Source organism: Leptosomus discolor, chromosome 2, assembly GCF_034619465.1.
Source record: "Leptosomus discolor isolate bLepDis1 chromosome 2, bLepDis1.hap2, whole genome shotgun sequence".
Taxonomy (NCBI): domain Eukaryota; kingdom Metazoa; phylum Chordata; class Aves; order Leptosomiformes; family Leptosomidae; genus Leptosomus; species Leptosomus discolor.
Genome location: NC_141392.1, coordinates 93886471 through 93910480, shown reverse-complemented (window position 1 = coordinate 93910480; position 24010 = coordinate 93886471). Strand labels below are relative to the sequence as shown.

The window sequence follows — 24010 nt, the reverse complement described above, 5'->3', positions numbered from 1 at the left end:
AACTTTCTTCTCATAGCTTGGCATGTCCATGTGTCTTTTGACTTGCATGGTGAACAAGGAAAGAGCCAAGGAAGTTTCGTGCCATTTTTGTTACTTGTTTCCTGATTATAACTACACACGTTATTAGTTTACACAAAATCTCCTTAAGTTCTGTTAGGGAATAATTCTGTGACTTACAACTTTGGACAAGTGAATTCCAGAATTTCACAGGATCCTTCAGAAAGAGCACTATACTTTTTTTCAGCTCAGTGTTCAAACAGAGAGAAGGAAAAAAAACAAAAGCTACCAGATTAAAGTTAAACTTTTTGTTTCCTTCAATGTAGTATTTTTATAATTTTAACACAACCTCACATTCTGTTTGGTCCAATTAACTGGTGGTATAAAGCTGAAGAGCAGGAACAGGAGAGCCTTTGAGTGATTCTCCCAGCAATGCTGTGTATCCTACTCCTCAGATGCTGTACTCCTACCTCAGATACTGTCTGAGGCGTGGGAGATCAGTGTTGATCTCCTTGGTGATTAAAACTGGCTTTCCCAGATGGGAATTCAGTGCTGTCAGTACTGAAGTAGAGAGGAACATCATCTTAGGTGACTTGGGTCAGTCTCACTACAAAGTTAGAATGGAAAATGTTGAGATGATTTTTCTGGTTTTCTTTTTGTCAAGAAGTGCTCATTGAGTTAGTATTTAGATTTGACTTTGCTGAAAATTTACTTACTGCGTTTTTCTAATAGGTTACCCTGTTCACTTTTAAAGGTGTGCCTTCACAGTAAAAGGTACTAGCAAATTTAGTTCTGACATTTTACACCTTATAAGCTAGATCTGCTTAAATGGATGTTTTAAAAGTAATGGGAAAAAATTATTTTCTTTCCCAGTAAGTGAATTCTGAGTGATTTTTTTCATTGTTATTTAAAACAAAACCACATATGCTGAATACATAAGAAAAGTTTAATCGGTGAAAGAAAAAAAGACACAAAACCAGCTATTGACTTCTCTATTGCATTAAACCGAAATGCTGCAGATACCTGGTCACAATGGTTGCTCCACTGTGTTGCATCATAGTTGTCTTATGATTATGTTCTGTAGGAACTTGTTCTACAATGATAATATTATCTCCTATGTTTCCTGGGAGAAGGCTTTCAGTTTCTCTTAGTTTTTCAATGTCTGTTTTATAAGGTGTTTGCAGTTAAACAAGAGAACACCTTTTCCCAGGCTGATGCTATTTTCCCCACGTGTGTGTTATTTCATAGTAGTAATGGGTTAAGACAATGCTTTTAAAAAAGTATTATGAACTATTAAATTTTAAAAGTATCATGCAATAGTATACACTTCTGGTTTTTAATGCTTTCGCTGAAGAATTTTTTGATGCCTCATCCTGGGAGTGAAATAAGATTGGTAGATTCTTGGGTTTTTTTTAACTTCTGATTGCTTGTGTGTGGACAGATGTTGCCCTTTTTACCCCTTTTTTATGTTATTGAGTAATAAACAGTGTTAACTGGGGTCTTGCATCAGTGGATCAATGAAAATTTGAATGTTCTAGGGAAGGATGATACTAGGATTTGAGAAATAATTCTGATTTCAGAAAATGCAACAGTATAGAAATGTATTCATTTACACTGCTGTCCAAAATGTATTAATCTATGCCCTAAATCCCTGTAAGTAAAGAAGAGGGATAAGGGTCATGTGTAAGGAAAATATTTTTAGTAAATTCGTTTCAACTGCAGATACATATTGAAAAGAAGAGTAAAAGAAAGTCCTAGTGATTGAAACCTGAGGTGTCTTGTATGAATTGCACCTTAAGAAGAAAGAGGATAATAAAGAAAGAAAGTAGTAGCAGTGCAACGCAATATTGAGAACTCCTGAAAAGGGCCTGTTTTCTGTTTGATGTGTTCATATACCTAAATTTAATCAACCCAATCCTATAAACTGTAACTAAGTAGATTCTGATCCTTGTCTATTCAGTGCACTGCAGTTTTGAAAATGAACAAGTGTGATGTTATAGATTTAATATGATAATGTATGCATATCTGGTGTAAGGTAAAAGGAAACAACATGAACACTTTGCATGAGACAATTCTGATCATTCTTGATTAGTCAAAATATGTATATGATTTTATAATATTAGGAGAAGAGAATCAGCTAGTTAAAAAATTGCCAAAATGATGCGTTCATATACATGAAATAAAATTTTCTTTCTACATCATATTGCTTATACTTATTAATTATGATAGATTGGAAATACATTAACAGTATTTGATCACCCTTTTGCTTGCAATTGTGCCATCAGAAAGATTTGTACATAGCTGTAATAAGTGATAGGCAATTAAAATCCTAATTCTAAATAGAGCATTTCTTGTTTAATGAGGGATTTCTCCTGTAATACAAACCTTTTAGAAACAAATTATTATTGCTGACTCATTATTAATAGTCTCAGTAAATACTAAGGCTTATACAGTAAATATTTCAGGCTTATATCTCTTCTGAATGTTTCTGAGAGTAGGGTTGGTTAGCTACTGGTAGGATGTCTGTGTAGATCCGTATGTATGGATGATCATTTTGAAAGCATAGTCACACCAGGAATCTGTTTCTGGCTCCTCCAGTTTTTCGTTCACTTCAGCTTGTTTCCAGGAATGTTGCTATCAACAGAAAGTAAACACCCTGAAATCCATGCGAAACCTGTATATAGCAACCTGCAGTTTTGGCTGAGGGGTCACCGTGCTTATTTGGAACTGTTCTTGCATCCTTTCAGTACATTATGCACGTTTAATTGTTTTAATTTTCCCCAGTGTGCTACTTTTTCAAGTCCTTTAATTAATAGACTTTGAATTTATTGTTACCTCTTGATAAACAAGGCAAATCCAGTCTCACTACTATTAATAACAGACTATTACCTTTATGGCATCTTAAAATCCAAAATGGCACTGATATTTTCATTGCCATACCAAATTTTCATTTACTGTTATTTCTGGATTCAGTTTGCCTAATTGCATTTCAAATTAAACAAACAATTTTCTTTGCAAGGTATTGTGTATTTACTCTGTTTCTGTTATCTTCATTTCTGTAATGGAATAATGTGTTAGTTGTCAGCAGTGCAGAAATAGCTGGTATCATTACAGATTTCTAAACTACTATATACCATATATAATAAACATACTATTATTTTCTTTCTGCTGTGGAATACAGAACTAATGAGTAAATACGCTCTATTAATAAAAAGATGTAGAAAAAGTATCTTCATAGTATTAGCTTTAAAATTCAAAATTTTAAAATATGTTTTCGTATAACACTTAACTCTCTCAGTTGTGCTGCTTATAATAATTTTTCAGTCTGTAAAGAAGTCGTCTTGGAGTATAAAAACCAGAAGTTTGGAATAAAGAGGTGACTAATCCAGAGACTGTGACTGGTATGGGTAATTTTAAATTTGTCTCTGTCTAGATTCTCTGAAATGTGGTTTGCACATATTTATTCTATCAACATGTTAGGGAATAAGTTCATTTCATTGGACAGATTTACAGCTCTTTGAAATTAATGATCTGCAATGTTAGGTGGAGAACTATGTGGAAGCCAGCACATGCTACCTGCATGATAGTGGGTGAGTCTGGATATAACCCACTTTTCCAATATGCATCTGTACAATGAGTATGATCACTGGAAATGAATGTGTTGTGCAATGCTTTGAAAATAGAAATTAATATTACTATTAACAAACATGTAATGTGTATACTTGGGTTGTGTCAGATAATTAATATACTTACCCAGTATTTGTTCATGTCAGAGGTAGCCTATCAGTCAGGAAGGCATCTGGCGGCCAGAATCATAGATAATTATCACTTTGAACTATTTCTTGAATGTTTCACATAAATGTATCCAAAGTGCACATATAATTTCTGAATGGAGGGCCCAATAACAACATGCCATCTAATGGCAAACCAAGGGAGGTTGCTTTTATTCTGTGATCCACAGCTTCAGCTGGGATGCCAAAAAAATAAGCTGGCAGTGTAAACTGGAGACTGAGTGCACCCAGGTGGGGGCTGTCCAGGAGCATAGGGTGGAGCTGGCAGGATCCCCCAGGGAGGCCTCAGTGTAATTAGAAAGTGAGAAGGTACAGCAAACCCACAGCGATAGGAAAAAGACTCCTTGGGGGCCTCTGCAGAAGTGGTTTCACAGAAGCCACGGCTGAAGGTACGGGATTTCTTTACAAAGACAAACTGGGCAGACAAGCATTTCAAACCATCTAAACTTTCATCTAATTCACACAGAAGATTTGAACTTTGATATCTCTTCTGGTTGATATCCTAATGAAAGCTTAGCCTTAGAGACTGGAGACACGTCTTGTCCTTTTTTTTTTTTTTTTTTTTTTTCCTCTTCCTTAACAACATTGAAGGGAGAATTGAGTAGCAAATGTGCAGGAGACCTCCAGGGAAATGCCTAGCCTGTCTTTAGGCTCAGGAGGCATGAAGGAGTGAGTTAGTGGGATGCCTGAGGGGATACACTACATCAGCAGAGCTGACTGCTGGTGTCCAAACAAGGAGCTCAGTCAGAGCTATTCATCCTGTGGCAGTGTTTTTTGTCTGAGCAATGCACCTTCAGTTTTTTGAGCAGTGATCTGTTTTCTAGATATACTTGGGTTTTATTGCTATGAGACAATCTGGCCTGTTGTTTAGTTCAAACTGTGCCCAGCTGCAATATCTGTGAACAGTCCTGTCAAAGTATCCAGTAAAGCGGAAGATTTCTTCTAATCATGCACTATCCATTCTAAAAGACTTTAGGTTTTTGACAACTGAACTAACTGAATCACCTTGGTCAGCCTCTGGATACCTCTGTTCCTTGTGGTCACCACAAAACCAGAATGCTGCAATCTCCCAGGCATGTGAGAGTGCTCTCATTTAAACACAGGCTGATTTGACAGCCCAGAGTGTGCCCCTTCCCCTCAGCAAATTCTTCTCTTGATCAGTTTATTCCTTCTTGGAATTTGTGTCTTTCAGCTTGAATCATTATGGCCCTCGTTCATGTAAGGTCCTTTCATGTGATTGGATTTTTAATGTGATACATAGGGGTTTGGACTAAATATGACTTCTAATATTAATTTTAAATTTCCACAGTTATGTATGCTGCTGAGGCACAATTCTTTGGTTTTAGTAGTTACAAAATAATGTGTAGATGCTAAATAGAGCTAAATTTAGCAAACTGAGTTCTGTGGCTATTTTGTCACCCCAAAACCAGAAATAATTTAGCTAAAAAGAGATATTACTGCAAAGAGAGATTTGGTAAGATTTATGACTTATTAAGCATTATGAGAAACCGACAAATAGCAGAAAAAATTTCCAGAGAACAAAGTAATTATGAGGACTAGATGTAATCTGTGTGCACTCCCTCTCTTTTTTTATTATAAATAACCTTAAGCCTCATCCAGGATTAAAATTCAGTGTATTTTTAGCAACACAATGTCCTAGATAAGTTACCTCCATCTATGTTTTTGTATCTTTTATATCTATTGCATTCTGGAGCATTTTGTGATTTTACTTAATAGATGGATACTTCCATCTATGTAATTCTAGTTCTGCAGTTAATGAGGGTTTAGGATAGTTTGTCATAGATATACCTGAGGTATGTGGTTTTATTAAATATAATATCTGAGTCTGAAGATAGAATAGTGTATGTCAAGCAAGCAAACCTATAGACAAAGTTTCTGTAATATTTTGTGAGGTTTCTTTTGGATTTCCATTAATATAGAGACACATTTGCAACTCAGCCTTCCTATGGAGATAAATTAAACCCCTCCCCAAAACTGTGCTTATGAAATGGTAGAAAATATCTATTATGGTTTGTTTAATGACTGATAAGAGATGATAAGTGAAAATCTGCACAAAATGCTTAAAATCCAGATTGAAATTTCCAAAGAGCTGCAAGTTATTTAGGCTGAAGTTTAATCATATACTGTGCATTTTCAGTATTCCTGCTAAAAAACCCTTACATGCAACTAATTTGCATGCAACAGGTTTACAGAACATTTGGAATTAAATGTTGTTATTATCTCAGTGATCTATTAGATTTGTAATTAACTTGCCGCTAAAAAGCAGACTCCTGTAGCAAAACCTTTGTATTGGTGAGTTTTGTGAAAATGATTGGGGCTATTACATTGTAAAAAGTTGAATGTTACTGAGAAATACAGATTAGTCGTAGAGGTAAGCACATGTTGCTGAGACTCTTTATAAATAGATGAGCATGCACATGATGGTTGTGTTGTCATGACAGGAGGAATTTTTTATATGTTGCTGGGATGTTATTAATGGCAATGTAACTTGCATCTCTGCAACATGAGGTAAGTGATCAAAACTCACGTATTCTATTCCTTACCTGTGCGTGCATCAGCAAAGTTAATTTTTCTCTCTGTAATTTCTTTCCTCTGGCCAAATAACTTCTACAAATGGAGAGAGGGCAGTTGAAGGTCTACCCAGCAAACTGCTCTCAAGACCTTTGTCAGCTTTACCCTTTATGATGATTTGGATCAGTCCTTTTAGCTGTAGAGAAACCTGCTTTCCTAGCCTGTTTCAGGGACTGATCTGACTGGCTTCATGGGTGGGTTAAAGAGACCACAGAGAGAGCTTCCTGCCCATGTAAGTGCAATGCAGCAGGAAAAGCAGCAAGGTGGAGTGGGAAATTAAATGTAGGACGATTCCATCCCCCTGCTTGTCCTGTATATATTTTCCTATATTCTAGTTTTTACCCCTATGCTTTCAGCATAGATATGGCCTTACTCTTGCATATCTGTGAATATCCTATCTTGCAAGTTATTCCCCTTTGCTCTATATACCTAAATATATGTTTTCGTGATCAACGAGCAAGTGAGCATTTAGTAGAACCTGTTGTTCGCATCAGAGGAGCAGCCCTCTTGGTCACTTCTATAGACTGTTAAAGAGGAGGCTGGTGAGGTGTCCAAGGCAGATTTACCTGTCAGACTGAGTAGGAATCAGTTCCAGATGAGAACCTCTACATTATATGTGAGCTGTGTTTATGTTTTCATTATACTTACTGGAGGAAATCAGTGTGCCTCGGAGTGATTCAGCTTGCTCTGAACTAAACTAGATCTCTGAATCTTTCTCAACTGTAGTACCTGTTTAGGGAAGTAGAGCCTCTACTCATCTAGGTATGCAGAGTTTTACTGTAGCTTCCGGCAGCTACCCCAGATGAGGGTGGCTCTGAGGTACTTCCCACGTCATACCTAACAGCTCCATACTCATATTTTGGAAGTGTTAGGGCATTGCAGGTAGAACTGAAGCCAGCGTTAAGGCTGTTGAATCCTACTTTAGGTTTTCGTTAGTTACAGTAGGAAATTAGACAGCAGCGATGGCCTGTAGACACATTTAGAAACCTATATTTAGTCTTATCTCAAATGAAACTCTACACACTTGGTCTGAATCTTCCGTGCAAACCTACGCCTTCTCTCCTCTGCAGGCAACCTGACAATTCATACAGCAGCAATGATTTTTTAGCCTTTTGTCTCCTACATAAATTTGCCTTCTTCAAAGGGGGTAACTGTGTCTTATGCAGTCTGTGATGTGTGGAAAGGTGTGAATATATTCCGCTATAGAGGGTTCAATTTGTTTTTTTTTTTTTCCAACGTTAAAGACAAACACTGACAAGAAAATGTTGTATGTTATGGAAAATTGTACTAACCCACAGTTCAATTTTCAATATTTTATTTAGGATATAAATTATTAGTGTTAGAAAATTCTTCTTCCATTTCCTGAGTATAATTCACAGACTTATGAAAACCGTAATCTTTTTTTAGCTCTGTGGCAATGCAGTTAGGCACTCAAAAACGCTTGTTGAAAATTTGCTATATACAATCTTCAGGTAATGGGAATGTCATAGTTCAACTGACTGAGTATTCAGCTTCATAAAGATCAATAGTCAGCTAAGGGAAGACTTTACTTAGCTAGCTTAATCTAGACTAGAATGTTTTAGCCTTCTTGAGGCTGAGATGGTGATTGGAGAAAACCCAAGATGATCTGGTTAATTTAGGAGAAACTGCTTGATTTTGTAAAAAGAAGCTGACTGACAGATTTAGGGTACAAAAGAGAGGTGCAGTAAGCCATGCAGGCTGTTTCTCCCCAGTCAAAACAGAGGAGCAAGCCTAATGCTTCAAGCTACAGAAGATTCAGGCAGGCTTAGCTAAAATATTATGTCTTTCTCAAAAACTGTACTCTTTTCTGTAATGCCAGAGACACACTGTCAAAAGTTACTGTTGGAAAAGCTTTGTGGAGTCTCAACATCTGTTGTAAACTGTTAGGTTCAGTTCTCTTCAGACTTCCTGCCTAAATTCCCCAGTTATCCATTGGGAAGTGAGCTGAAAGCTTGACAGATCTGGGTCTCTGTCAGCAAGACCCAGTGATGAAAAGAAATTCATACTTCATTGACTGTAATTACATGAAAAGTAACTTGTTTCCTAAGTCCCTTGATATGGAAATTCATGAGTGAGCTGTTTGATTAAGGAGGCTGCATCAGAAATGCATGCAGATATTTTTTTTTTCTCATTGAAGACTACGGGGAGAGACTGTTAAGAGTCCAAAGACCATAGATGGGCTTCCAGTCATTGTATAACTGTTACTCAGTTTATTTCACAAAGAAAAGATTTACAGCAGTCAGCTGCATTTCTTCATTTTGAAGGTCTTGTTAGAGGAGCTTCTGTGGTGGGTTGACCTTGGCTGGCTGCTAGTTGCCTCAGCAGGGCTGGGGAGGAAAATAAGATGGAAAAGCTTATGAGTTGACATAAAAACAGGGAATTGGTTCACCAATTACCATCATGGGCAAAACAGACTTCACTTAGGGCAGATTAATTTATTGCCAACTAAAATAGACTTTGGTGAGAAATAAAGACAAAACCTAAAACGCATTCCCACTCCTCCCTTCTTCCCAGGCTCAACTTCACTCCTCCATTCCCGACTCCTCTGCTTTGCCTTGCCGAGTGGCGTAGGGTGATGGGGAATGGGGCTTGAGGTCAGTCCATAACAGCTCATCTCTGCTGCTCCTGCCTTCCTCACACTGTTCCCCTGCTGCAGCTTGGAGCCCTCTGTGGGCTGCAATCCTTCAGGAAATAAAAATCTGCTTCCATGTAGATTCTTCAAGGGCTGCAGTTCCTGCCTCTAGCATTGTCTTCTCCACCAGCTGCAGGGGAATCTCTGCTCAGGTGCCTGGAGCACTTCTTCCCCTCCTCCTTCCCTCCCCTTGGTGCTTACAGGGCTGTTTCTCAGACTTTTTTTCCTCACTCCTCACTGCCTGTGTAATATTTTTGCCCTTTCTTATACACACTGTCCCCGAGGCCCCACCATGGTGACTGCGGGGCCCAGCAGTGCCCTGAGAGGGTGGGCTGGAGCCAGCTGGACCCTGCTGTGTCTGGCACTGGGCAGCGCTGGCCTTCCCTCACAGAGGCTGCCCTGCAGCCCCTGCTGCCAGCCCCTGGGCACTGGCACTGGTACAGCTTCAGCCATCTCCCTGGCAGCACGAATGGCCCCCAAGGGAGGCTGGCCTGTGCAGTCTGTCCTTTTAAGTCCTCATATTATTTTCTCTTTCTTTCTTAGTCACTTCTTTCTGTTGCTCCAACTGTCATGGGATCACCTCACCATGTTCTTCTTAATTACTTTCTTTTTGACCATAAGTATCTGTACTTACAGCTGTCTTCTGTGAAATGATTTGATTTAATCCTTTGATTTGATGCACAAAACAATAGCTTGTTTTCAGTGTAAAGCATGTAGGTTTTTTAAACTTTACTTTGAAAGGTTTTCCTTTTTCTGTTTTCTCTCCTTTTTTAAAGGTAGAAGATCCTTTGTACTGTCAGTGACACATGAGTTGTCAACATCCTGATTAGCTTGCTTTCATTTTGCTCTCAACTTTTGATTGTTTTTTGTTTTAACTGCAAATTTTGAGACCATATCATGGCAAGTTTTCAGGCAGTGTTGCTTACAGGCTTTATTTCCATTATAAGATAATTTATAATTAAATAATAATTTAATAGACAATAATGCTGCACTTAGCATCTCACTGTTACATTATACCTTGTGTAATAAATTACCATCATACAAAAGCCACTTTGTGGCTGAAAATGAGCTAAATTATGATCACAGAGCTAATTCTCAACTCCCATCAACATAAAATTACTGTCTTTCTATTTTAGCCCCAGAAGAATCATATTTGCGGTTTAACTACTTTAACATTTGCTTTTAAAAGCAACTCTTTTGGAAGTGCTAAATTATGGAAAGAAGAGCTTCCTGATGTACAACACCTTATATTGCTTCTAAGCTGGCCGTTTTCTCAAAACTCGTCTCGCAAACTGTGCTGTCTACCCTTTCACTTAGTTAAGCCTTCAATTTGTTTGATAGCAATCTGCATTTTAGAGTTTTATTTCAGAGCTGTTCATAGGTGACTAAGAACTCTATTTTTTGGCTGGACCTATGTTACGAATGTAGCTACTACAATGTTTATGGGCTGATAAAAATCACGTTTTCCTCCTTGCTTCTATTCTTAGATTTATTTTTCTGTCCTTTTATGTATATAACCTGCCCAGCATATGTTTTAACAGTAATTACTATTTTTTAGCAGTTTATCTTGCTGAATAGCTGAAAGGTATGTACTCTCTTAATCTTTTTTCCCCTCTTTATGTCTGATACCTTTCTGGATGGCTGACTTTAACTGCCCAGTAATTTCCTTTTCCAATTTAAATGTCACATAATCCTGTATTAAAGAAGTGCAAAGAACTTATAATTCCTATGCTTCAAACAGCAAGGAATGAGAGCAGTGTTCAAGATTAACGTAGTATAACAGCAATTTTTAGGCTTCTGTCTTGTAAACTCTCTCGGATGACGTAAGTATAGCAAATAGCATAAATTTTTCAAAAAGCTAAGTTCCTTGTTCTTGCACACCAAGTGACGTGGCATAGTATCAGCAACTCTTTCAAACAAAATGCTTAAATCTATATAATAGTATTTCTTATGGAGGATAAGTAAACATAAGTAGATTTAAAAACTGGAGAGTCGAGTCTGCTTTGATTTAATTTGAGTAACAGCCATTAAATTCATACAAAAAACTTGGTACTATAGACTGGTTTATGCAGAGCATGACATTCAGTGCAGATCTTAAACCTTTCAGTTCTGTTATATTCTGCAAGCAGCAAATACTTGTAAGGCTAGCAATACTCTTATCACCGGTGGAAAAAAAAAAAGTCTCTTCTAGTGGTTGAACATTAAACTTCAGAATAGTTCCTGTTCCCTTAAAATAGGCAGGACAAAAAAAAAAAAGGGAAGGATTTGAAAATAAAAGATTGTAGTCCCACATGATTATTACAAAAGCTGCTGGATGTGTTTTGTTTCCATTTAGAGCTTTAATGTCTCACATTCAATCTGCCACTGTTTTCTGCTGTGTATTAAGAGTCCTCGTAAGCTCATTTGTTAGGTGGTTTGTCATAGTGCAAGTGTGTATGTGTGTAGGCTTGTTAATATCTTATGCTGATTTTTCCTGAAGAGACATAAAGCTTGCCAAAAAGCATTTATCTTAAACAAGAAAGATAACCCTGAATCCCTAAATGCTTGCTTTCTTTTCTGAAGAAAAAAATCCATAAACCGAAGGAGAAAAAAAAAAACAAACTGAGGAAAGGAAGTAGTTTCTTCTAAAGTAATTTTTATTTGTCCGTGCATCATCTCTGTTCCAAATGCAATAACCTTTGATATGTGATGAGACAACCCAATTTTGTGCTTTTCCAGCACGCTTGTTTCCTCTTAATTCCTGATGTTTGTCCTACTTTCTCCCTATTGCTTCTCTCTGAAATTTTCCTCTCCACTTGTTGTTGCCTCCTTAACTTTTCGCCATACTTGGAAACTTTCTACCTGTTTGTCCATGTCCTCTTGGACATTGTGTCTTCTTGGACACCTCATCCCACAAGTCTTCCCTTTTACCCTGTATTCTTTTGTCTAGAGACAATAAAGCGCTGAAGGGGTTAAGAGAAAGTTATTAAAGACAACAGGGCCAGAAGAGTTTGACCTCCAGTAAATCAGTCGTATTTAAGCTGGGATAAACTGCTGGTTTTAGTATAATCATCTAAAACTTACAGAGACAACCAGAGTAAAACAGTGCTAACCTTATTAATATGTAGTCTACTGAACCAATCTCAGTACAGAGTTAAAATTAATTATAAACTAGAGAGGAATACAACTCACATTCTAGAAACAACAGATATTACTGAAATAAAGTCTTCTAGAAAACCTTTCATAACCCCCCATGGCTATGGATGGAATTGTCTCCTTTTTCTATTGTGTCTGTTTTGGATTTAAGTAACCAAAGTTGATTTGTTTGGCTAGGATGATTCTGGTGGCTATATTGCGTAATCTAAATTAAAAAAGAAGTTCAAAGATAGATTCATGAAAACACGCAGGGATCAAATCAAAACTGAGAGGAGCAGTACTGTGCAAAGAAAGACTATCAGATGAGTTGGTCAGAATGATCTTTGCAATTCAAGCGTTGGTCAAGCATGTTGGACCCAGCAAAAGGCCGATGTGTCTGAAAGTTGTTTTTGTTTCCAGATGTACAATGTGATCAGAAATTCTCCTGGTTCCTGCAAACCCTGTGGTTGTGTTTAGTGTTCAGCTACTTCAGATATGGCTGAATACTGAACGTTAGATACAGCTAACATCTGTATGCAGGAAAGGTGATCCAAGTTTAGGCAACAGTAGATGGACCCCACATGGGAAAGCTCTGTTCTACCAAACAGGGAATAAGGAAGTTCCCTCTCTAGTTGCTGTCATGGTTCTCTTTCTTCTATAGAAGATCCAAGTGCCCGGGCAGCTAGCATTTGAGGGATCTAGCTGGCCATTAAATTTCTTCTAGCTCCTGTTACACACAAAAACCTGTGACATGCAAATCCATTGAGTGGCTAAAAAGATTGCTTGCTTCTGTTGAATGGACTGTGTATGTGAGCATAAAAAGGCTTCATCAAAGTATAAATGTGGCCTGAGGGCTCATGGTCCCTATATCTGTACCACCATGGAGTCTGCATCCCTCTATTTCTGATAATAAAGAGGCAGGATATCCTTAACTGTTGCCTCTTCCCCCCATGCCCTTAAGTCATCAATGCACTATATACCTTTTATTTATTTAGGAAATACAAAGCCTCATTAGATAGCTGTGAATATACAGGTAAGTGGAGAAGATCAGAATGATTGTCTCATCATCTAGCAAAGTTCTGATCTCAATTTTTGAACCTGTTTTTGTAACAGTAGCTTCATCGGGTAATGAAATATCATTACTGTTTGAGTTTCCCAACTGTAATGTTCTGCACTGCTTTACATCTTCTTACCTTATTGAAACTCTCCTCTTTCCCTGTGTGGTCTGCCAGTAGTATTGTAAATTCAGGACAGTAAACTTCTGAAATTGGTACCAAGGATAGTCTGTGAATTGGCTGTCGACAGTGTGCTGTTTAGATCAGTTAACAAATTTATAATATTCTTACACTGGCATGAAACTCCTACTGCGTTTTCCTGCCCCCTTTTCCTTATCTTTTAAATCTTCCATATTCAAACTCACAGTTGTTTATCCCTTTCTCGGTCACCCTGTAGTCTTTCCTAAAAATCTACAGTCTTCCTTACCAAAAATACATTGTTTTCCCCAGTTTTGTTTTGTTTTGTTTTTGAATCTTAGATATCCACTCAAATTTGTTGTAGAACACTGATATTCTCTCTTCCCCTTCCTCAAATCTTCCATCCCAGATTTACTGAGATTCGTTTGTGCTCAAGCTTGATAGCGCAGATAGCACAGACTTAACCAACTTAGCCTCAGACTCTGCACCTGGAGCGAGAGGTGGGAGAATTAAGAGAAAGGACCATGGACATCTCAGAAGGTAGGATCAACAAAGATGAAATGTAAAAAACCCAAAAAGCCAAAAAACTTTTGTCATCCTTTCGGTAAGGGAGTAACTGCAAATAAGATGTTGAGCCAACTCATATGGTGTGTTGTGATTTCTCAAGATAGTCTGGTAGCTTTTTCGGAAGAGGAGGTCAGGTTGCTGATCTGTGTAAGGCAGAGTGTTGCACAAAGAAAGCGTATGTTTGTTTTTAAAATAGCTGTTATAACTGTTTAAGAAGTTGCAGTGATGATATCAAAGTGGGAAGAATATGCCTTCTGTATTTATAAGCATTCCATGCATTTCCATGCATAACAAAAAATCAAGCTGAAATATTTCTAATTTTGTTTAGAAAGCTACAAACTTACGAGTGAGTCTGGAACAGACTGTGAATCATGTGTATAACATTTATAGGGCATAGTCCTACTTGGTGCTTTGTCAAAGCCCTTACTGGGCAGTACTAACTTGCAAAATACTAATTTATAAGTAGGTACCATGTGATACTTAAGGTCATCCAAGCTGAAAATTTCTGACTAGCTATATTTTCACCATGGTGTTTGTTTTTTTTTTAATTCTGAAAACTAAATATTATTAGCGTGAAAATAATGTGCAATCGTATAATATGAATTTTACTCTTTCACTGAGAATGTTCACTCTTGCTTGCTTAAAAAAAGTTAAAACATGAAGGATCAAACTGGTAGAGGTTTGTCATGATGTTGTTTATTTAAGCTTACATTTCCAGGTTTATCCGGATTGTGTTTAGTGTTATATCTGTATGTGACATAAAACAGTATCTGTAACAGATCGATCAGAGACCATGTCACATCTCTGCTGTCAGCCTAAGAAGGACAATGGCAAGGTCACTGGCCGTCCCTGGCAGTGTTGGTGAGCCCATGCTGTGTGTGAGGCTGCCCGGGCGTGGGAGGAAACATATGTTCGGTGCCACACTGTCCTTCACTGAATCACTTGCAAATTAGGTGCTGAATTTCGCAGTCTGGTTGTAAGGCTCTGACAGACTTATTCCAGGCTTTGTGTGGACTTGGGGTTGTGGGAGCTCTAAGCAAAACTCAGCAGCCAGAACTTCCCAGTATAGAAGATGATGGGGAACAGAGGGAAATTCTGGGTAAGCAGAGCCGATAGTCATCCAGCATGATTCCTTTTGAGTGGAAAGAAGATCAGTCAAAGTGGTCAGAGAAGGCTTCTGTCAAGCTGCACAGAAGAGATCACTGCAATGAGATTACCCTGCAGTATGTAAAAAATATTATTTCTCTCATCTCAACTGGAGTGGTTTTGGGTATTTGTTTGAGCTGACAGATCCAAATGTGCTGCACACACGCCCTTATGTTCCCTCGGCAGGTGGTTATATCATCCATAAAAATCTTTGTACTAACATGTTTGCCACTGCTGTATATTCAGCCCATTCCCACTGGGAATACTGAACTGCCAGCCATCCTCTCTTGCTTTCTACCCTATTTACACAGCAGTAATGATGCTTTTCTTCCTCACAGCCCCTGGATTACCATATTGTGTTTGCATAAGTGCTCTGTTAGTCTCAGCTCCACTGTCTCTTCCTATGGATCCTAGCAGTCTCTGTAAGCTTTGCTCATCTCCTGTGTCCATTGTTCTTTCCCCTGAATTGTCCCTGCAGACAGAGATGTCCAGAACAGATCTCCTGATGACCCCATGCTCCTAGTGGCCATCAAGGCCAGTACGTTCAGGTTGAGTAGCTCAACAATGAAATACATTTCACAGGTTGGGAACCCCAAATAGAGATATTAGGCAGACAATCTCTTTCCAATCTAGAGGGAACACCACTGGCTGTTAACACCTTACTTCAACTTAATCTCTGAAATCTCTGGAGATGCATATATATATATATCTATACACACACGTGAATAATGTAAGACAACTTGGTTCTCATTAACTCATAGTAGAAGCTTTTGGGCAGACACTCTACCAGCATCTGGTGGAGGTAATCTTAAGCTCTCGGCTGAGAGGGAAGTAGCTGTGTTTGTAGACTGTTGTATGCTCCTGGAAGAAAATAGGTCAACATGCTGTGGGCTTTGCATAGTCTCTTGTGTGAGTACAGTGCCTCTCCAACTCAGAACTTTCCAGATTTTACGTACTGTTTACTTGAGGGCAGAAACCGATGTAGATAGTGAGACAAAAAAAGAGACAGACCTTCTTGCAGTAAAGTATTACAAGCATAGTAATACTTAACGTAGTTGAAAAACCGTAGGGCCAAGATATTTAAATTTCTCAATGCAGAATTTCCATGCAGAATCACAAATTGGTTGCGGTTTGAATGGGCCTCTGGAGGTCCCGTAGTTCAAATCCCTGCTCAGAGCAGGCCCAAGTAGATCAGGTTGTGAGGGCTGTGTCCTATTGGGTTTTGGATGTCTCCAAGGATGGAGAGTCCATAACACTTATTTTTAATTTTTTTGTGTGTGTTTGCACATACAAAATCAGAATTTAGATCATGCCCATCAAGTCCCCTATGACCTCCATCAGTTGACCCATGCACTTTTCCTTCTATGAGCTTTTTTTTACTTCAAGAATATGACTCTGCAGTTTAACTTTCTGTTTTGACTAACCTTTACAACTTCTTTACAGCTACACATTTCAAATTTCTTTTGTCATAAATTATTTTCCATTCTATACCAAAAAAACCTCTTGTCTCTCTAATACATCTGTTTTGGCAGTTTGTATAAAAGAATATTTATATAACAGAATAGTATAGAAACATAAACAACAGTCTTGTTGTGCAAGCTCCTGCAGAGATGATTTACACACTCATGCACTATTAAAGACGGTCTTGTTCTGAGCATTTGTGTATTTTTACTACAGTTTATAAATATATAAGTGGATAAATGGAGTGAAAAGCTTCTGGTGAGTTCGTTCTGTTTTTTGAATGACAACTAAAATTTTATCTCAGTCCTGACTGTAAGCTGTTTCATGCCATTTACCTTAGTTTGTTAGACTTCTGTAGTTTTAAAAAATTATTTCAATGTTCCATGTATATCTGTAACTATGGAAACCATGAAGTGATTAAGAGGAGTACAGTTGATGCTTCTGTGGCTCATAGACAGCCAAATGTTCAAATAGTTAGACAAAACTTTTTGTTGTTTCTAAGAAGGTTAGAAGAATATGCAAAAAAGCTCTATGAGATAATGATTTCTAGTGAAGCTTAATGGTCTGTGAAAAATGGAGATTGAGTCAGAAAATGTGAGTGGCAATTCATGGCTACTACTTCATCAGAAACATATTAAGAAATTGAAGGAAATTCAGGCAAGAGAAATAAAGTTTAAAAAGAAACTCATCTATGAGGAAAGGGTGAGACCAAAGCAGAGCTTTCTGAAGCCACGATTGTTGCTGGGGCTTAGAATTCTCCTACTGCCGAGGAAATAAAAATACTGAGGGTGAAACTGGGTAGTGTGGAGAAGATGAGGGAGAAAGGAGTGGGTGTAACAATATGGAAAATGGATTTTGAATAGGGTAAGCTTAAATACAGGGCCTGTGGAGGAATCAAACCACTGGGATGTTTGGGATTGCTGAGTTTCAAAAAAAGTGGTCTGAGCCTCATCATGATGACCTTTGGATAAATAAAACCTGTACTGTCTGATGATCTATAAACTTTTCTCGAGGGTATGCTCTTTTCCAAAAAAGAAATTCTTGAGCCCAGATAAATCCAAACAATTAATACTTCCTGAGTCTCTTTGATTTTTAACTCCTCCTTTCTTCCAGCAGGATAGTCTCTTCTGTCTCTCTCCAAATTGTAAGTTTGTAAGCTTTGATTATTTTAGTTAGAAGTAGACCTAAAACCAGAGCTGCGAGGAAGTTCAGGTGCAAGGTTTCACAGTTTGTCCAAGCTATAGTCCTGCTTTAGAAGGTCACAACTGTAACTGACAATAACATTTTGGTAGTGTGTTCATCTTGTGTATTTATTTATTTGTATAGTAGATTTAGGAAAAAAAAAACATTGAAGGGGGAGAATATTTCAAATTACTGTGTGTAAATATGAAGGTGTGAATTTTTATACAAAACCCATGCCTTCTTCACAAGCGATTTTGGTTTCTTCCTTGAACTCCAAAGGCATTCTCAGAGAAGTACATTGTGATAATGACTGGGACCTGGCTGTATGCTGGTTTAGAAAGATTATTTCATGTAATAACTTTATAGTTGCCTGAATATCAGTTTCAACACTCAGTTTGCTGCAGGATTATTCTAGAGAATGGGGAGAAAAGGGGAAAAAAACGAATCAGCTGTCATCATAAACCTCATTTTCTTGCCAGACTCGGATAAAAATATCAAGCTGAAAACCTAAGTTATGAAGAAAATTTGCTCTGCACAGGAGAGGAAGAGCAGAGTGCTAAAATGGCTCAAATATCACAGTCCTGGAATGGTTGAGCCCCCTATGTCTGAGCATCAGCATGGGCAACGCGGTCCTCTCCCTGCTTGGATGGGAGAACAGTAGACAATTGTATTGTCCTCTTGAACCCTTCAGTCTAGAGGAGAGGCTTCAGAAAAAGCACAGCTTAGCCTCCTAGGCTACTTCTTTACTAACAAATTAAACCTAATCTGCGACTATTCCTGGGTGTTAGAATATCTGTGCTCATAAACTGACAGAAGGCTGATTAGCACACTCTTGGTCTTCTGCCCACTAGCACTTTCTCATCAATTTTTCTTGGTGGTTTGGGAGTTTGGGGTGCTTTGAGGCTCACCTGCAGGAGGCAATTTGTATGCAGCCACCTTACTTTTCTGTGCAAGTTAATGTACTAGTATTGGTGTCATTTCAAGATGTAGTTTAACAGGAGATGGCGGGGCTACTGCCGTAGGAGAAACATCCTCTTCCCCCGTTTGCCTCTGCTCCTGGCCTCGTGATTTCACTGGTCGTCATACCCCTCCATGAGAAAAATAGATGTGACAAAAAAATGAAACCAACTAAAAAATACAGATAAATTTCTACTATGTTTTTAAATGCAAGTGGCTACCGGGAGGACCTGACAGTCAAGGAAGAGGATATAAGGGAGCATGTGGAAACAAACCCTGACAGGGAGAAAGAAGCGCAAGAGAGGAGGGAGGTGGGGATAAGACCTTCCTTTTTGGTTACCAGGAGCCGTTGGATGAACTCAGCTGTCTCTACAATTTTGAAAAATATATTTAAAGAAAGCTTGGATTCGTAAGCACATTTTCATTAGAAAGGTAGAGTTGTTTGTATATTTGGATTTTGGACTAATGTAAGGAAGGATTCAAGTAGATTTTCAACTTCATTTATTTATATTTTAATGAAGTGAAGCCATAGTGACACTTCAGCTAGGGTTTTATTACAGAATTCATTTTGATGTAGCAAAAGAGATAAATGCAATGCTGTATACTAATTTAATGGTTTGCTGCATGTTTTTATATTATCCCAGAAACATTGTGATACACAGTCTAACTTAATACTGTAAATGAATAGTTTTGTAAGAGCAAATTGATAATGGTTTTTCCCCTCTGACTTTCAAGAGATGATTTGTAGGTTGGTGGCCGAGCTCTGCTGAAGTTAATGGTGCTTCAGACAGCAAAGAGGGTCTGCCTAATTAGCTCTGTCTGAAATAACTATTGTCTTCTAGAAATGCATAGAAGAAGATGGCTAAAGGAGTGTTAACAAAAGCAGTAAACTGAAAAGATGTTGTATATACACCCCTCAGAAGGGAAATAAGATAGCATGAAGGTTTAGTAACGAATAGCTTGCAGCCTGCTATATTAGCACGCTTGTTACCTAATTTGCTGTACAGAGATGAAGCAGGGTGCATGGGAGTTAGTGTAACTGCAGGTTTGCAATTTCTGAACTTGTGAAGCGTGAAGGAATGTGCTCCTTATGGAGCCTTCTCAGAATCCGGGCTTGGGTGAAGGATTTGGGAAACATGCTCTGACTTCAGTCTGAGTTTTGCCTGGCATGTATCACACAAATTTGATATAAAGTTTATATCCTCCCTAATGTGACTTTAGTCTCCCAGTGCACGTTTGGAAGTCTCCAGATTTGAAATTGAAAAACCCATTTTTTCTGCATTCTAAAATGCAGTTTTGAAATATGTTATTATGAAGAAATGTGCTTATTTTTGTAACTGAAAATGCTCTTTTTCTCTGTGTGTATAGTTGTATTTACATATTTACTATGGGCTCTTTCAAGTTGGAATTTCATGTTGTGTTAGTACAGGAATACTGTTCCTACTCATTGTGGATCACATTCAACAGTACCTGTAAGAGTAAGTTTGAGGAATATTATTTTTTTTCTGTGAATGAAATACCCCGTATTTCACAAGAAGGCAAGCATGGGATCCTTCTAGCATGTTTTCACGCAGCCTGTAAAGTTTCCACGTGAATCTGGGAACTGTTGACACACCTCTGCTGAGTCCTGTATGTGCCACTTTGTTTTTGTTATGTAGCAGTAAAGCCCAGAACCGTTTGCTATGCTGTGAAAATGCACATTTTTCCCAAGCCATTCATATGAACGCTTCAAATGAGGAGCAGCCCTTTACTGGTTCTTTTTAATAGCTTCATGTGCAGATATGCATTGACTTATGCAAGGATGCAATAAAGCAGAAAGAAACCCAACAACAAAAACAATACTCTGGATGTCTTGAATGACTTACTGTAGCACTGCATCAGAGCTCGCTGTCCACAACAGAGTAAACAGAAACTATTTTTGAAGTGACAGACCAGAGTAAAATTGTCTAACACTCTTCATTTTACTGATGCATCATGTGGAGGTCCAGAAGCCACATTAGAGAACTGTAATCCTTCATCAGAGCATTTGTTTGGTTGCCTAACATCTGTGGATTGTTAAGATAAGTTATTACACAAACCTGCTTTAGTTTAGATTAGTTTGGACCACATCCCAGTATATTCAATCAGGATATAATTCCTGCATGCTGCTAAATTGCTTGCTACACATACTTCTCTAAAAATGTTTTTCAATATACAGTTTTGTCATTGAAACTCTTCTGTCACCTCAAGTTTTGAGTTTTTTTCCCCTTAAGGAAAAGTTTTTATTATTTTTCCTTTTGGACCGAATATATCTCAAGGCAAACGTAGCATTTATTAAATCCTGAAGATATTCCTAAACAGGGATGGTAGTGTAGCTTCTGTGTGAGTATAATGCAGATTTCCTACGTGTGTCATCTGTGGTGATTGGTATGTATTGTGTCCAAACTGCAGTCTTTAAAGACAGCTGTAAGAAAATGGTTTTGTATTTACATGTCTTGTATTTCTTCCTTCTGTATTCTGTATTTTTCTGTGTCTATTTGTGCATTAGCTATTCCTATTTGTTTGACTCTCATAATATTTTGCATAAATGAATTGCAATATCAAAGGTGATTATTTAAATTAATGGTAATTTATTGAAGTTTATTACATACTTTATACGTATTTAAAATTATCAAATACATTAAATTGTAAATGAAGTCTGTTACCATCTTTACACATTTAAATGTTCTTGCATACATACACACATATATGATTTAACTAGAATATTTAAATTTTACTTTAGTATTCCTTATCCTTACTTCAAACAAACCCTAGTTGATTTTTTTTTTTAAACATTTTTTTCAACTTTCCCTGTAAACTGATAAAATACAGGGAATGACATCTTTTTCATTAATGATGTTGGTTTATAGCATTGACATAGATTTTTATACACAGATACATGTATCTTGCTGTCTAATGAGCTAACAATTCTCAGTCTATAAAGACATTTAAAAATATGGGGTTTATTTCTTTTAGTCTTGTTGGGTTTTTTTTAATATCTGTAATAATACCAGATAGACTAACAATCTATTCTGTTAGACCAGATAGTCTGCTCAACTGAATCTCTGTTTTGTGTGGTATACTAGATGGGAGGCAGTATGACAATCAAGGGATTTTTTTTATTAAAAGACTAGCATTTATTTTGTCGATGTTGCTGTTCCTGTTATCCTACTGAGGGTTATCTATTTTAATCATAATACATGTTTGTGCCACTGTTCAAATAACTGTAGCTTTTGGTTACTGTTTTTTTAATTAAATTTTGTTATGCTTCTTAAATAGAAGTAGTATAACAGTCATCTTTTGATAAAGGCACAATCCAGATACAGGGAAAAGCGTTGGATGTCTTCTCAGTGTAATTTGGTCAAACAGTGCAGAAACGGTATTGGAATTTCTGATTTAGTGTTCAGACCTAAACAGATAGTCTGTTCTAGGATGTTTTGAATAAATCTTAATTATGTTAAATATGTAAATGCCTAAAATTTTCATCATACCATGTAAGATATGCACTTTCTCACCAGGCCAGAGAATAAGAGACCTCAGTACCAGAGCTTTGTCCTGTTGCAATTTCTTCCCTGAACTGATTGGGTTTTTTTCTGTTCCATTTAAGTGTTGTATAATTTTGCGACTGTTGCGTCATTCCTTTGTTTACAGAAAATAATTTAAGCATATTTTTATTCCAACTTTTGTCATCCTTCTTACCCTCTTTACAGTTTTACCCAATCTTCTACTTCTTTCCACATTAAACTAAAAGATTTTCTTTACCATTTTTCTTATTAGCTATCAGCTTTGTTTCCTATTTTCATTTCTGACAAAGTTCCTACCTCTTATATATCTTCATGCATTTTGCCTTTTTTGTTCTTCTGCTTCAAAATTCCTTTTGTCTTTGTCACAGATTTTAGAGTCCTGATTAACCTTTTATTTTTTTCTGGTGATTTACTCCTGTACATAAGACTGTCTTATACAGTATATGAACTTGAAACATAGAGTCTTGCTTCACTATGTGTGCTCCTGTTTATCTGTGTATATGGAATTAAAAAAAAAAAAAAAAAAAAGTTTAAAAAATCCTAAGAAGCACTGTTTATGTACACAGCTTAATTGTGATTGCCAGGGACACATGTTTAATTTATTTATTTACAATTTACAGCTATAATTCAAAGAGATGGTAAATTATCATTTCCAATTAGTACAAAATATGGTACTTCTACGTTCATTTCATTGGTGCATTTAGTTCTCTGTTAGTAGGTTTCTTTAGGTCTTACTGTACATCTCTGGTAAGTAGTGGATGCAGCTAAAACCATGCACAGTAAATGCTGAATTTCTTTGCAGGATAATGTTGAGTTATGTTACGCAAGAAAAATTAATTGCAGGGCAATACCATAGCAGTTTTCTGTGGCAGCAGAGGTTGGGAATTAGCTGGGCAGGACTCCTCCACCCGAGGTACAAGTCCCGTTTACAGTCTAATAGGCTTGTCCTGACAGCGATTCACACTAAGGAAAACAACGCAAACCACCCCCACCCCCCCACCCCACCCCCAACTGCATCGACACCAGCAACAAACATTGGTCATGTTGTCGGTGTTTGTTCAGAAGAGAGCTAGGGCTGGGCTGAGCGGAGAGTGCTGCAGGTAGGACTGTTGTATATTGACAGCACATTTTGGAGAAGCTCGCATAGCATGTGCCTGTAGGATGCTTGGCTCTAGCCAGTGCAGTTAGTGCTTGGAGAAGCATGTTCTGGGTCCTGTTGTGAGCACCAACCTCACCAGTTTAGAGGAGAGTGAGAGATGGTACCTGCTCTGTGATAGTGAGCATGCATTTCAGGGTCTGAGGGGTAGCTGCACTGACTATTCTTGTTGTTTTCAACTAGGTTATGTGGGTATGCAATTTATGTCGAAAGCAACAAGAAATCCTAACGAAATCTGGAGCGTGGTTTTTTGGAAGTGGACCGCAGCCCTCGCCCAGCCAGGATGGAACACTGAGTGATACAGCGACTGGTGGAAGTTCGGATGCACCAAGAGAAAAGAAAGCAAGACTTCAAGAGCGATCAAGATCACAGACTCCCTTAAGTACAGCAGCTGCCTCATCACAGGAAATCTCTTCTTCCACTGTGCAGTCTGATCGGAGGAAAGGAGCAGAAGTATCACAGCCAGCTATGGGCCTGGACCAAAAACAAGTTTCATCAAGGTCTAGAAGTGAACCTCCAAGAGAGAGGTAATGCTTTCTGTCTTGACAGAGCCTTGCAGTTATAAATGCTAGTTCAGTAATATTACGCAGGGCTTTCAGCTGGGGTTTGCATGTAAGAACAAAGAATAAATTGATTTACTGACCATGGAAGGAAGTGTT

The 24010-nt window shown here is 37.8% G+C and overlaps 1 protein-coding gene across 3 annotated transcripts in view; it reads left to right on the top strand.

Moving 5' to 3' along the window:
• Positions 1-24010, top strand: part of RIMS1 (regulating synaptic membrane exocytosis 1) — a 339793-nt gene that overhangs the window by 132960 nt on the left and 182823 nt on the right. For all 3 annotated transcript variants that reach the window (XM_086461476.1, XM_086461474.1, XM_086461475.1), the window contains exon 4: positions 23535-23878. In XM_086461476.1, the coding sequence (XP_086317602.1) occupies positions 23535-23878 (344 nt within the window). The remainder of the gene's footprint in view (positions 1-23534; positions 23879-24010) is intronic.